The 12833-nt window shown below is 44.9% G+C and overlaps 1 protein-coding gene and 1 long non-coding RNA gene across 4 annotated transcripts in view; one reads left to right on the plus strand and one right to left on the minus strand.

Moving 5' to 3' along the window:
• The window catches only part of LOC112059011 (uncharacterized), a 33562-nt gene extending 30412 nt beyond the window's left edge, over window positions 1–3150 (minus strand). Inside the window, exons 1-3 of the long non-coding RNA XR_006174878.2 lie at window positions 3071–3150; window positions 1422–1565; window positions 728–834 (exon numbers count right to left, since the gene is read on the minus strand). This is a non-coding gene — a long non-coding RNA (uncharacterized LOC112059011). The remainder of the gene's footprint in view (window positions 1–727; window positions 835–1421; window positions 1566–3070) is intronic.
• A 41-nt stretch (window positions 3151–3191) lies between these two features.
• The window catches only part of NFRKB (nuclear factor related to kappaB binding protein), a 34943-nt gene continuing 25301 nt past the window's right edge, over window positions 3192–12833 (plus strand). For 2 of the 3 annotated variants that reach the window (XM_008164134.4, XM_008164135.4), the window contains exons 1-9: window positions 3192–3400; window positions 4090–4121; window positions 5012–5112; window positions 6290–6445; window positions 7140–7341; window positions 7815–7942; window positions 10495–10669; window positions 11675–11776; window positions 12652–12725. In XM_008164134.4, the coding sequence (XP_008162356.2) occupies window positions 6311–6445; window positions 7140–7341; window positions 7815–7942; window positions 10495–10669; window positions 11675–11776; window positions 12652–12725 (816 nt within the window). In that variant the 5' untranslated portion in view covers window positions 3192–3400; window positions 4090–4121; window positions 5012–5112; window positions 6290–6310. Of the gene's footprint in view, window positions 3401–4089; window positions 4122–5011; window positions 5113–6275; window positions 6446–7139; window positions 7342–7814; window positions 7943–10494; window positions 10670–11674; window positions 11777–12651; window positions 12726–12833 lie in introns of all 3 variants that reach the window. The other variant, XM_024101892.3, reaches the window with a different exon arrangement.

A 12833-nucleotide genomic window follows, 5' to 3' on the forward strand; every position in this document is an offset into this window, starting at 1 on the left:
CCTAATTTCCAGTTTTTGCATTCAAGGTGCTGCATAATTCTGCCCCTCCATACTTCTTTTCTTGGGTCTTTTTGTATTACCCTCCACTTTCCCATATACTAATTGTATAATTCTCCAATAAATACCTCCTCATCTTCTTCCATGCTGCCTCCCACCCATGCATGAAATGTCCACCCATAGCTCACGTGCAAGGCCACTATCTTTGCCTGGATCAAATCCTTCCTCAAGATCCAATTTATCATCATGCTAGCAGCGTAATTTGGTATTGTCTTTATTCTATAGATAGCCACTAAATGTCATAAAATTTTTGGTAGCATCCTAATCATACACCTAAACCATGTCTACAATAGAGATCTTATAGCAGCATAACTACCGCTGCAGCTGCACCGCTGTAAGAGCTCCCGTGTAGCCGCTCTATGCTGATGGGAGAGAGCTCTCCCATCAATGTAATTAAATTACCCCCAACAAGCAGTAATAGCCATAGTATAGTGTGGTGGCTACTGGAAATCAGTAGATGAGCAGTTCAAATCCACCATGGGATGATTGTTTGGTGACCTTTGTGAAAATGGGTGTCAGTCCAGTTCTTCATGACAGATGTCTCCAACACATGGGGAAAAAACATGTCCAACCTTTGTTGGCAGTCTCAGCAGTATGAATGGAATGGGCCATGGAGACACCTATCCACTCCTCCCCAGATCTCTCTAAGTTAGGGTTCAAGCACACTGACCAGATGTGGAAAAGCTTGCACTGCTGCTACCCAAGTTGCACCTGTGCTGTGGAGAATCTGAAGACATGAGGTTCCTGGGCTGTCAATCTGGTACCTTTTCACCAAAACTAAATTGATAGGAAAGAAAATAAAAGTTACTTTGTTTTTTCTTGCTCCCCGGCTTGGCAGGGGCTGTGCGTACTACATACTCCTCATCAGCAGCCCTGCCAGCAAGAATGGGGCAGATTCTGAAGGTACTGCTACTTGGGCCTTTGGGACAGGAGAGAGATGGTAGCTATGATACAGGGTATGAAGAGTGGGGATGGGGAGCGGGAAAGAGATCCTCGTGGTTCTGTAAGACATGCTGGAGATGGGAACCCCATAACTGAAGTGTTTACAAAACTGAGGCCTAGACAAAAAAAATGAAATACAGACTATGCTGGTATAACCAAAGATTACACTCAGTGAGCTAAAAAGAAAGGAAAGGATCCCTCTGTCTCACTCAGAGTCACATAGGGCATACTAGCCTCTTGATGGTATCTTTTCTGCAGAAGGATGTACCGATCCAATGATGTAATTATTAATGTAGTCCTTCAGAAAAATAATAGATAGGACTTCATATCTGAAAAATCAGGGGAGCTTTAATCTCGTCATTGCTGTTAATGTATGACCTGGCCATGCAAACAGTGGTTAATTCCAAGGAGAGGAGTGTTACCGAATGATGTAGCATCACATCAGCACCACATGACTTTCCCCTGTGTATTCTTGATGAAGTTTCATTTTAACATTTTAGGCAATGATCTTTCAGAGCAGTATTTGAGGAGCAGAGCTGGCTGCATGGGAGCTGCAGACCCCGGGTCTAGGAGGACAAGAGGAGTTGGGGAGAAGGGTCTTGGGGGACTCGGAGGATTGAGCATTGAGGAAGGGAAATAAAATGAGCATAAACCTGGGCACTGTAAAAAGTGGTCTGATTGTGTGTTTTAATGATGGGAGCTAGTAAGGAACCTCCCCTAACGTCATGCTATTGCATAATTGTCTACTATAGAGACAATTCCTTCCTCCAAAGCACTTGGCAACAGACATTGTTAATAAGGCTACAAATCTGTCATGGATTCTGTGATTTTATGAGACCTCTGTGATGTCTTGAAAATTCCAGTAATTCAGCCACGGGCAGCAGGGCTCTGGCTTCGGCTTCAATAAATCTATGGTTTATTGTCGACATCTTGTCTGTGACTTTTAATAAAAATACCTGTGCTAAAATCATAGCCTTCATTATAAGAGAAAGGATGCTGGATTAAATGGATCTGAGCTAGTGTGGCAACTCCTATGTTCTTAAAGGGTGTAACTGGGAACAAAGGTGGGGAAAAGGGAATGAAATGGATTCCAGGGGAGGAGAGTGGGGGACCACCTACATAACTGTTGCAGCCAAACTGATTCCCAACGAAAAGCTGCCCTCATTAAAGAGCCTCGTACATGTTTCTTAAGACAGGTTTAACCTGGTCTGGCAGCTATCCAGGTGGCTCAGCCACAGCATGTGATAAACCAGTTTTGGCTGCAGAAACGCATCAAGCACGTTTAGAGAGCTTGGAACTAGCAGATGCAAAGTCACTCCTGCAAGGAGAACGCTGAGAAAAGCTCAGACCCCATAAGACCCCCCCACATCTGTACACCCCCCTCCGCACCAATGCACCTCCCCCACATCTGTACACCCCCCTCCGCACCAATGCACCTCCCCCACATCTGTACACCCCCCTCCGCACCAATGCACCTCCCCCCACATCTGTACACCCCCCTCCGCACCAATGCACCTCCCCATCACATCTGTACACCCCCCTCCGCACCAATGCGCCTCCCCCCACAGCTGTACACCCCCCTCCGCACCAATGCACCTCCCCCACAGCTGTACACACCCCCTCCGCACCAATGCGCCTCCCCCCACAGCTGTACACCCCCCTCCGCACCAATGCGCCTCCCCCCACAGCTGTACACCCCCCCTCCGCACCAATGCGCCTCCCCCCACAGCTGTACACCCCCCCTCCGCACCAATGCGCCTCCCCCCACAGCTGTACACCCCCCTCCGCACCAATGCGCCTCCCCCCACAGCTGTACACCCCCCTCCGCACCAATGCGCCTCCCCCCACAGCTGTACACCCCCCTCCGCACCAATGCACCTCCCCCCACATCTGTACACCCCCCTCCGCACCAATGCGCCTCCCCCCACAGCTGTACACCCCCCTCCGCACCAATGCGCCTCCCCGTAACATCTGTACACCCCCCCTCCGCACCAATGCACCTCCCCATCACATCTGTACACCCCCAGCTATACACCTCACACCTATGCACCCGACTTCCTCGCTAAAAAACCTTGTTTCCTATTTTTTCCGATGCCGCCCCCTGCGCGGCGCTAACCCCGCCCGCGGGACTGCAGGCAGCCAGTCCGAGCCACGCCCGCGGGCTACGTGACATTACGCATGCGTGAGAGGCTACCGCGCAGACGCTCGACCTTGAGGTCGCCGGGAAGAGAGGTGCGCATGCGTACGAAGGGTCCGTCAGGCTGAGCTGGGGGCTCCGCCTTCCGGGCACCGTGCTCGCGCTCGTGCTCTGGGGAGAGGGTGCGCGCGCGCGCGCCTCTCCCCCCCCACCCCGCAAACGCCCTGGGTGCTGCGCCCCTCCCCCACGACACTTGGAAGCTGGGTGAGCCGCGTGCGGCCTGGAGCCGGTTGCGGGGGGGCTCCGGGGGGGCTTCTGGGGGTGAGGAGAGGGGGGTCAAGGGCCTGCGGGGAGGGTTCCTGGGGGTGGGGAGTGCGGGGGGGCAAGGGCCTGCGGGGGGGGGCTCCTGGGGGTGGGGAGTGGGGGGGGGCAGGGCCTGTGGGGGGGGTTCTGGGGGTGGGGAACGGGGGGGCAAGGGCCTGCGGGGGGGGGGGGCTCCTGGCGGCAGGGCCTGTGGGGGGGCTCCTGGGGGTGAGGAGAGGGGGGTCAAGGGCCTGTGGGGGGGGGGGTTCTGGGGGTGGGGAGCTGGGTGGTCTATGGGGCGCGGTGGTTGGGTTCCCAGGGATGAGCTACTGGCATGGTGTGAGGGTTCCTGGGGGGCGGGGTGATCCTTGGAGAGAGGGGGGGGCTTTTTGTTGAGGGTGGTTGGCAATGCTCTCCAAGCCACTGTTTGTTACCTGGATCCCTTGAGTGGACATGTGCCCTCAGCCAGGCTATTTTTTTCTTCATTCTGTGCAATTACTGTTTGTTTGATGTAGTGTTGCTGCTGACTTCGGTTATCAACTTCTGTTATTAGGAGCAAGAGCATTGATTTATTTTGGGGGATGAGCACTCCCTGAAGAAATACCTAGACTTTGCAAACAGATCTAACTATGTCCATCCTTCTTTCCCAGGGCTCTTTGGAAGGGACGGTTAGAGGGTGATGGTGAGTGCCATTTGAGGAGTTTGTTTTGTTATATGTTAGCAGGTGTATATTGTTATAGTCTCTGTGGTTTGTGTTTGACCATTTTATTTGTTTTGGTTGCGTTTTATCAATGGTTGATGTTATATTTTGTAAGTGCTTTGAGCCTGGAATAGTCCACAAAATCTAAATAAATTTGGAAAACACTTTTGAAAATAAATGAGGGTGATCTGGAAGAATGATGTGACTCTGCGTCTTATAGTAGCTGATGTAGAGTATCATGAATGTAATATTTTTAATAGGGAATGGTAGGTCAGGCATTGAATCTGCTGTGTAAATGGTCTTTTGGGCAGTGGTAGCAAGGACTGCTGAGATTTATTCCAGACTCTGCCACTGGATTTTAGGCAAGTCCCTTAGCCTCTGTGCCTCAGTTTCTCTCTGTATTGTAGAACTATTTAGTAGGGGGGAGGGATAGCTCAGTGGTTTGAGCATTGGCCTGCTAAACCCAGGGTTGTGAGTTCAATCCTTGAGGGGGCCACTTAAGGATCTGGGGCAAAATCAGTACTTGGTCCTGCTAGTGAAGGAAGGGGACTGGACTCAATGACCTTTCAAGGTCCCTTCCAGTTCTATGAGATACATATATCTCCATATGTTTATTTATTTAGCTAGTATGACTTCCCATACCTCATAGAATTTACAGAGCATATTTTATAAACCCCATTGAAATGCTAGTTGACAATATTGGATTATAATTGTCTTTATTGGCAATGCAGTTGTCTGTTCTCCAATTTATGATGAATTCACATGGTTTAACCAGATTATTTATAAGGCTACAAGCCCTTAAAAAAAGTAAACATGTATTCCCATTTTTCTACTCTTATTGATTAAAGTTCAATCTCTTGTTTTATTCACAGATCAGGTACATTTGAGACGACTTCAGTTCATATACTTTAAATCCGCTTCTCTAATGTTCTTAATCCTTGGCTAGAGTGTCCACGCTTTCTGGAGGCAAGAGGTAATTCCTCCTCTGAACCAATTTAGTTCTGAAAAGGGACTCCTCCACTCTGATATATTGAACCAAACTGCACTAAAGCTTGGAATAGAAATGAGATTTCAAAATTGATTACATTCAGTATTCCAGTGGCTGAACATGAATAAGGATTCACATGTAGGGCAAATTAATGAATGGCTTAATCTTTGTTGTTTGGGCAAGCCTGATGCTGCTGAGTAGTTGGCCCTTTGTAGATGGCGTATTGAAGTCACAACCACAGAAGCAAAGTCGTGAATTCTTTAATGTTATAATGCTACTTATTGTGGCATGTTTTGCGTGGTGGCAGAGAGCTCAAGAGTGGAGGCATGAGAGTAATGTTTAACTCACTTGTAAGAAAGCTTCAGGCTGCTAAGGAAAATAAAGGGAGTATATTTACAGGTTTCGCATCTGGTCAGAGCCATGAAGTATCTTTGCAGACCTGTAGCCTGAGGTCTGGTTTGCTCAGCAGGCAACACCCTCTAATTCCAGTAGCTCTTTCTTCATGATTGTTTATACACTTGTCATCTATCCCCTTGTCTTGGGTTTTTCTATTTCTTGTAGTTTGCATTACTCTACTTACAGGTTTCACTCTCTTCAGAATCCTGAGTTGTGAGGCTTCTGAGCATGCACCATAAACCATGTTGTAAGAGTGTTTCATCCCAAATATTGCAGCAATGATGTAGTGCATAAGACTCAAAGTGAAACTGACCAGGCCAGTCTTTAATAATAAAGTTTAGTGACAGGCAAAATATAAATTGCATATATAGTGAAAAGTAAATTATTAAGAATGCAAACAATTGGTAGTGTTGTAAGTGGAACAAGTAAGAAAAATTTAAAACTATGGTTATTAATCAGCAAATGTCCACTTCTGTTTCCCTAGTGTTCTTTATATATACTCTGTGTATGTTTGTGTGCAGGCGTGTCACCTGAAAGAGTGATAGTCCCTAGTACTTCTATCAGATCTGCATTGTCTATTTCACTGTTTAGTAAATTCACATGGCACAGTTACACAATTCTGTGGAACTTGAATGGATTCTGTTACAACAATTTCTTCATCAAATTGTACCTTCTAAAAAGCAAAGACACCTCCAGTTGTATCTGAGAATTTTGGACTTTGTTGTTGGCAAGTTTATGCCAGCAGATAATAGTTTCTTTTGTTCAGGGACTGAGAGTACAGTAAAGAATGGATTCTCTGGACCACATGCTGACAGACCCATTGGAGCTGGGACCATGTGGGGAGGGAAATGGCACACGGATCATGGAGGACTGCATGCTAGGAGCAACAAGAGTTAGCCTGCCAGAGGACCTCCTAGAGGATGTAAGTAATAGTAAGAGCATTTTCCATTTCCAGAGTGTTTGACAAACATAATTACTTACCTCACAAGGAGGTTGTGGGTATTATTCTCACTGTTTCACAGAGGAAAGTCAGAGCAGTTGTGGGGTGCAGGAAAAGAGGGGTAACATCCCCAGATGTCCCAGGCCCTGCTGAAAAAAGGTGGGTTTTGAAATCAGCTTAAACTAACCAGATTGAGTCAACACAATTGGAACTCTCCCTTCGCCTGACACCTGTATAGAGACAGTTTTAACAGCTAGCAGTTGAGTTACCTTGTTGTGTTGTAGCCTGGGCTCCCTCCTAGATTACAACATAGCTAGCTAAACATGATTTTAAAGGTGCTGAGTGGTGTTTCATGTCACGTTAGCCAAATCTATTTTAAAAGCCACCTTTTTTTCTAGTCTGTTCCTTATCTAGTAAACGTAGTGACTCTCAATCTCTTCTCAGATCTAATATTAGAACATCTTTCTGTTACTTTTATACCTCCTGATCTCTCTCTCCATCTGCTATGGGTTCTCATGACTGGAATCCTTCAATATGTTCGCCTTTCAGTGTTTTAGACTACCGCTTTCCACAGTGTCTTGTGACTTTTATTTAACTCTGGAAAGCCTTGAGGGATAAAGATTTGTTAAAGATTCTGGAAGGCATTTTGCTTCATTCTTGTCTTTGTCTCCTTTAGCCTGAGATCTTTTTTGAAGTTGTCAGCCTATCTACATGGCAGGAGGTGCTGACAGAATCACAGCGAGACCACCTAAAAAAGTTCCTGCCCCATTTCCCGGAAAACAACCCTGAGCACCAGAACAAGCTCATCCCAGCTCTGTTCAGCGGAGAGAACTTCCGCTTTGGAAACCCACTGCACATTGCCCAGAAACTCTTCCGGGGTCAGTGTCCGCTCATTTTGCTTTTAACTTTTTTTTTTTTTTTTTTTTATTGAATGTATATCTGGTGAAAGGTGCCAGGTTGATAGCGAAGGAGACTGAAGCTCTGTTTATTCATGGACTTGGTACAACACAGACCTGTTTGCTGAGACTGTCAACAATGTATTAACTAGTGCCAGCTGTGCCTTTTTTGTGATGTGTACACTTGTCTGCTGAGATCTCCGGATTTATTTCTCAGAGGACACGGTAATGTGGCAAGAACTCTTGGTCATCTGACCTAGAACAGCAAAGCTCCAGATCTTGTCACTCCTCTGAGAATTGTAATCTTTGATATTATACTTAATTTTTCAACAGGTCATGGCTGCTGTAGCATCTGGATTATTTATGTAAAGAAAATAAACTGCAAACTTTTAAAAAGGCTTTAATCTCAGCTTGCAGCGAAGGGAAGTCAAAACAGTTTTTATTCTTTTCTACAGATGGGCACTTCAATCCTGAAGTTGTGAAATACCGCCAGCTCTGTTTCAAGTCCCAGTACAAACGCTACCTGAACTCCCAGCAGCAGTACTTCTACCGACTCCTCAAGCAGATCCTTGCTTCCCGCAATGTAAGTTCTTGCAGGGTGCAGTGAGTTACTTGATGCGTTACATGAAGAACATGGTTTAACTTTGTCTGTTGAAGGATTCGGTGGTGTTCATGTAGCCACTATTCCCTGCTGGAATGTTTTATTAAATACTGCAGTTGTTGTGATTTTAGGCTTGGTTGGTCCCTAAATGTAAAGTTGCTGAAAGGATTCGGGATGCTCAGGCAGATATTTGACAAGTATCTATCTTACCGTGAACCTGCACAGATCCCTCACTCTTCTATGTAACACCTTTTTTTTTTTTTTTTTTTTTCCTTGAGTACCTCATTATTTTATAAACAATTTATAGATTCCACGGTCAGAAGGGACCATTGTGATCATCTAGTCTGACCTCCTGTATAACACAGGCCATAGAACTACCCCCAAAATAATGCTTAGAGTATATCTTGTGGAAAACATCCAGTCTTAAAATCGCCAGTGATGCAGCATGACTCTTGGTAAATTCTTCCAGTGGTAGTTACCCACTCTTACAAATTTTCAGCTTATTTCCAGTCTGAATTGGTTTAGGTTCAACCTCCAGCCAGTAATTTGTTATATCTTCTCTGTTAGACTGAAGAGCCCATTGTTAAATATTTGTTCCCCATGCAGATATGTATAGAGTGTAATCAAGTCACCCTTTAATCTTCTTTTCGCTAAGCTGAATAGATTGAGTTTTGAGTCTATCACTAGAGAGATGGTTTTCTAATCCTTTAATCATTCTCGTGACTCTTCTCTGAACCGTCTCCAATTTATCAACCTTCTTGGATTGTGGGCCCCAGAACTGGACCTCGTATTCCAGCAGCGGTTGCACCAAGGCCAAATATAGAGACCAATTATATTTAGCACTCAGCCTTTCTCCCGTCTCTCTCCTGCTCCTTCCATCCCAGCAAAATAAATATAGTCATTTTATGCATTGGCAAAGTGATGGTCAAGTGACTTCCCCAACATCATGTTGTTCAGTGGCAAAGTTGGGAATAGAATCAGGGAGTTAGGACTCCCTGGGCTAGTCAATTCCCAATGCTGACTTCTTGTCACCTGTGATAGCGAACCACTAGTACTGATTCCAAGTATTTTGCTCTAACCATTAGTCTGCATTCCATGTTCGTTATGGCACTGGTATCTTGGCTTTTAAATGTATCTGACTAGGAGTGCAGTGAAGGGTTGTTTGAGGTTATTTTTTAATATAACAATGTTTTCATCAAGTTGGTTACCTTCATGAAAAATAATACTACCGTATTAAACATTAGATACGGTTTCTCTTCAGATTGTATAAATCTTTCGCCTTCTTTTAAAGCTGGCTGCACGTGTTGTTTGAAGGCTAATTGGACAGTTTTTTTCCTACTGAGATTGAGTTCAGTGTCCAGTTTCTTTTGTAATTGGTCCTAAAAACCTAAACTTATCCACGTAGATGTTACTGATGCCATACCCTTTAGCAGGGGAAACCCAAAACCTGAACTTGAGTCTCTTGGTAGGTAAGGAAAAAGGAACTGACTTCCAAATAAACCATTTATTTGTAATGACGTTGCCACTTCTGCTGTTAGTCAATAGCCTCACCTTTCTTAGGCAGTCCTTAATTAACTATGTGACTCCTGGACCTTTAATCTGAGGATCTTAAAGCGTTTTACAGAAACCAATTAAACTTCACTATCTCTTGAAGAAGCAGTCCTTGGAAGCTGCAGTTTGAGTCAAACTAGACAGTGCAGTGGAGGTACTGTGGTAAGGAGTAGGGAGAGTTTCTTGCCGCTGGCAGGTAGAGCAGGTCTGGACTCATGAAGGGCCACTCCTACCCTGCTCTACTGGGAAGATCACTCGGTCTGTGCTCCTGAAGCAACTTGCCTGTCCCTCAGGCCAGGAATCAGAGAGAGGAGATGTCACAACAGCAATTTAGGCTGGAGGCATATAATTACTGGGCTACATGCCATGATAGTGGCTTCTGGCTAAGGTTAGATAGTCAGGGAGACTGAAGTGTTCCACCTATTGAGTGGGAGGGGAGTTCTTACATTGAGGATGGGAATGGTAGCTGGGAGGTGGGGTTTTCCTGTGGGACAGATCTCTCTTCTTTGTTATCCTAAGGGTTAAACTACTTTTTCATTTTTCTCTTGAAGGATATTTTCCTCACCTGTTTATTTAAAGCCAGTGTTCCAAATCTGTGTTAAGCTTCATGGGGTGCAAACCTCTTCAGGTGCTCTTCCGAACAATGACTAGCCTGTACTTGACAAAATGGATCATATAGAATGAGAATAAGGGATAATGAGAATGGAAAGCGGTGCAGGAATACAATCAGTTTTTAGACTTCCCCTTTATTAAGTACTGGCATACTTTTTGGGATTCCCTGCATACTAAATACTAGAATGCTGTTAGTTAGCTTATAAAGAACTGGGTAGGTGATACCAGCAACCATGTAATGATGATATGTTATAATTTTTAAACTAATTAAATTGACCTGTAGGTGGGTATAAGTTACTCCTTCCCCACAAAGCTGGGCTCTGCATCCCAGAGTCTTCCCTGTGTTGTAGCTGTCTGTCTCTTTACTTCAGCACCTGCTCGACCTAGCTAAGAAAGGTGGCCCTGATCTGACCCTTAAGAAAAAATACCCATCCCCTCCATGTGGCCCAGAAGAACGGGATAGACGGACACATCAGCGCTACCTGAAGGTCCTGAGGGAGGTGAAGGAGGAATGTGGAGACACCACCTTATCGTCTGATGAAGAAGGTAATGTAGCCAGTGTGTTCCCAGAATAGCATGAGAGATTGGGGTGTGGGCTGGGCTGGAAAGCCCTCTGCAGATCCTGGCACAGTGGAAAGCCTACTTTAGACTTGATGCCAGAACTGGATATAGTGATTTTCCCAATTTCCTAGGAATTTTACTTTTTATTGAAGAATAATAAATCCTTCCTCAATATCTTTCTGACATAAACTTGCCTTACACAGTGCAATGGATGGCTCAGGGAACTGATGGATAACTAATAATACAGACTTGCAACTCTGGGTTCCTGGTTCCAGTCCTGTCCAAGATGGTAGTAATCAATGGTTACCACCTTCTGACACACTTTACGCCTAGGTGGTGGTTCAGAGTCAGGTTCCTAGTGGATAGGAGTGCACATCACAGAAACAATCACCTTTATTTACTCTTAAAGTTCATATATTTTCTTTCCCTGACAGTCTTTTGTGTGTTTGTGCAGGTTGGGAAGTGGGTGGACCATGGTTCTCCTGCTTGTCCTGGGGTAGATACTCAGACTGTTTATTTGCAGGTGGAATCAATAACACCTTTTTTTTTTTTCAGAGCTCTACACAAAATTTTATTAATAATGCTTCACAATACTGCTGTTAAGGAGATAAGAATCATTATCCCCATTTATAGATAGGGAAATTGAAGTATTCATGCAAAGATGAAGTGACTTGGACAAAACCATGCACAGCATCCATATCAGTGTTGGGATTAGCACTGATACTCAACTACCAGACTAACTATTAAACCACTGTTCCTCTAATTCAGGTTTGCTTTTCATGGCTCTTTAAATAACCCATCCAGTTGGTGGAAAGGAAGCTGCCAGGAAAGTGAGGGCATGGGGAAAGTGTCTTTTTGACAGAAAAGTAGCTATTGAATTCATGTTTCATTGGCATAGCTCCTTTGAACCCTGGGGATAGAATTAATTGGCTATTTGGGCAGCATTCCCTGTAGAAATAAAATTGAATTTACAACTTTCTGTTTTCTTAGATCTAAGTTCCTGGCTTCCAAATTCTCCAGCACATTGCCCGAGTCCAGCTCTTCCCCTCAGAGTGATCCCCACCTTGTCAACTCTGGATATGAAAACAGCAGGTGAGAACTGAGCGAAGGCACAAGTGAAGTAGTGAGGAGGTGCTTGGAGCTACTTAGGCCATCTCTACCCTACCACGTATGTCGGCAAAACTTCTGTCACTCAAAGGTGTGAAACATGCTCCCCTCCACACCTCTCCCCAAGTGACATAAGTTTTGCCGGTGTAAATGGTAGCGTGCACAGCAGTATGTCAACGGGAGAGCTCTCTCCCATCGGCTTAGAGTGGCTACACAAGAGATCTTACAGCGATGCAGCTGCATCAGTACAGCTGTGCTGCTGTAAGCTCTCTAGTATAGACATAGCATTATTCAGGAAGGGTGATTTCTGCCAGTCCCTTCTGAAAAGTCAAGTACTGAAAGTCAAGGACGTCATGAACGTGATCTTTTGTAATGCTTCACTTTCTTCTTGATCCATGAGTTCTCTAGATATACTCCTTCCGGTTCCCTCCTTTCTGTTGAGGCAAGCTAATATTTTAACACACAGCCATCCTTCCTCTCTGTTGTTGTAATGTGTATGTTCATCATTGTTCACTCTCTAATGGATAAAGCAGTACCCCATAATGCAAGTTGAACAGTATTACTATATATCAAGGGAGCTAATCTTAGGGTTGTCTAGTCAAATCTGCACACTCCTCTTACACACTACTCCCAAGAAAACCACCAAGAAAAGCTGGATAAGAAAGTGTTGTGGTGGCTTTTCATGATCTGGTCTGGTGGGGTCACAGACTGAATTTCAAGCTGTCAAGTAGCATTTAGCTATTAAAACTTGAAGATTGTTGAAGGTGGGGATGGATGAGGAAAAGGTATGTTAAATTACTGTAATAACAGACTGACAGGGAATTCTGGTAATAGTTTTTCTTGGATTTATTTCATTCCAGATAAACTTGATTTTGGGGAGAATGACCTGAAGGTGATGCTGAAGAAGCATCATGAGAAACGGAAACGTCAGCCTGTAAGACACCTAGGAAACGTGGGGCTGGGGATTACCTCTGTTTGTTTTTTAGCTTGTCCGTCAGCTGTAAGGTATAGTGCAGTTATGGCTAGTAAAATTATTGTAATT

Source organism: Chrysemys picta, chromosome 16, assembly GCF_011386835.1.
Source record: "Chrysemys picta bellii isolate R12L10 chromosome 16, ASM1138683v2, whole genome shotgun sequence".
NCBI lineage: Eukaryota > Metazoa > Chordata > Testudines > Emydidae > Chrysemys > Chrysemys picta.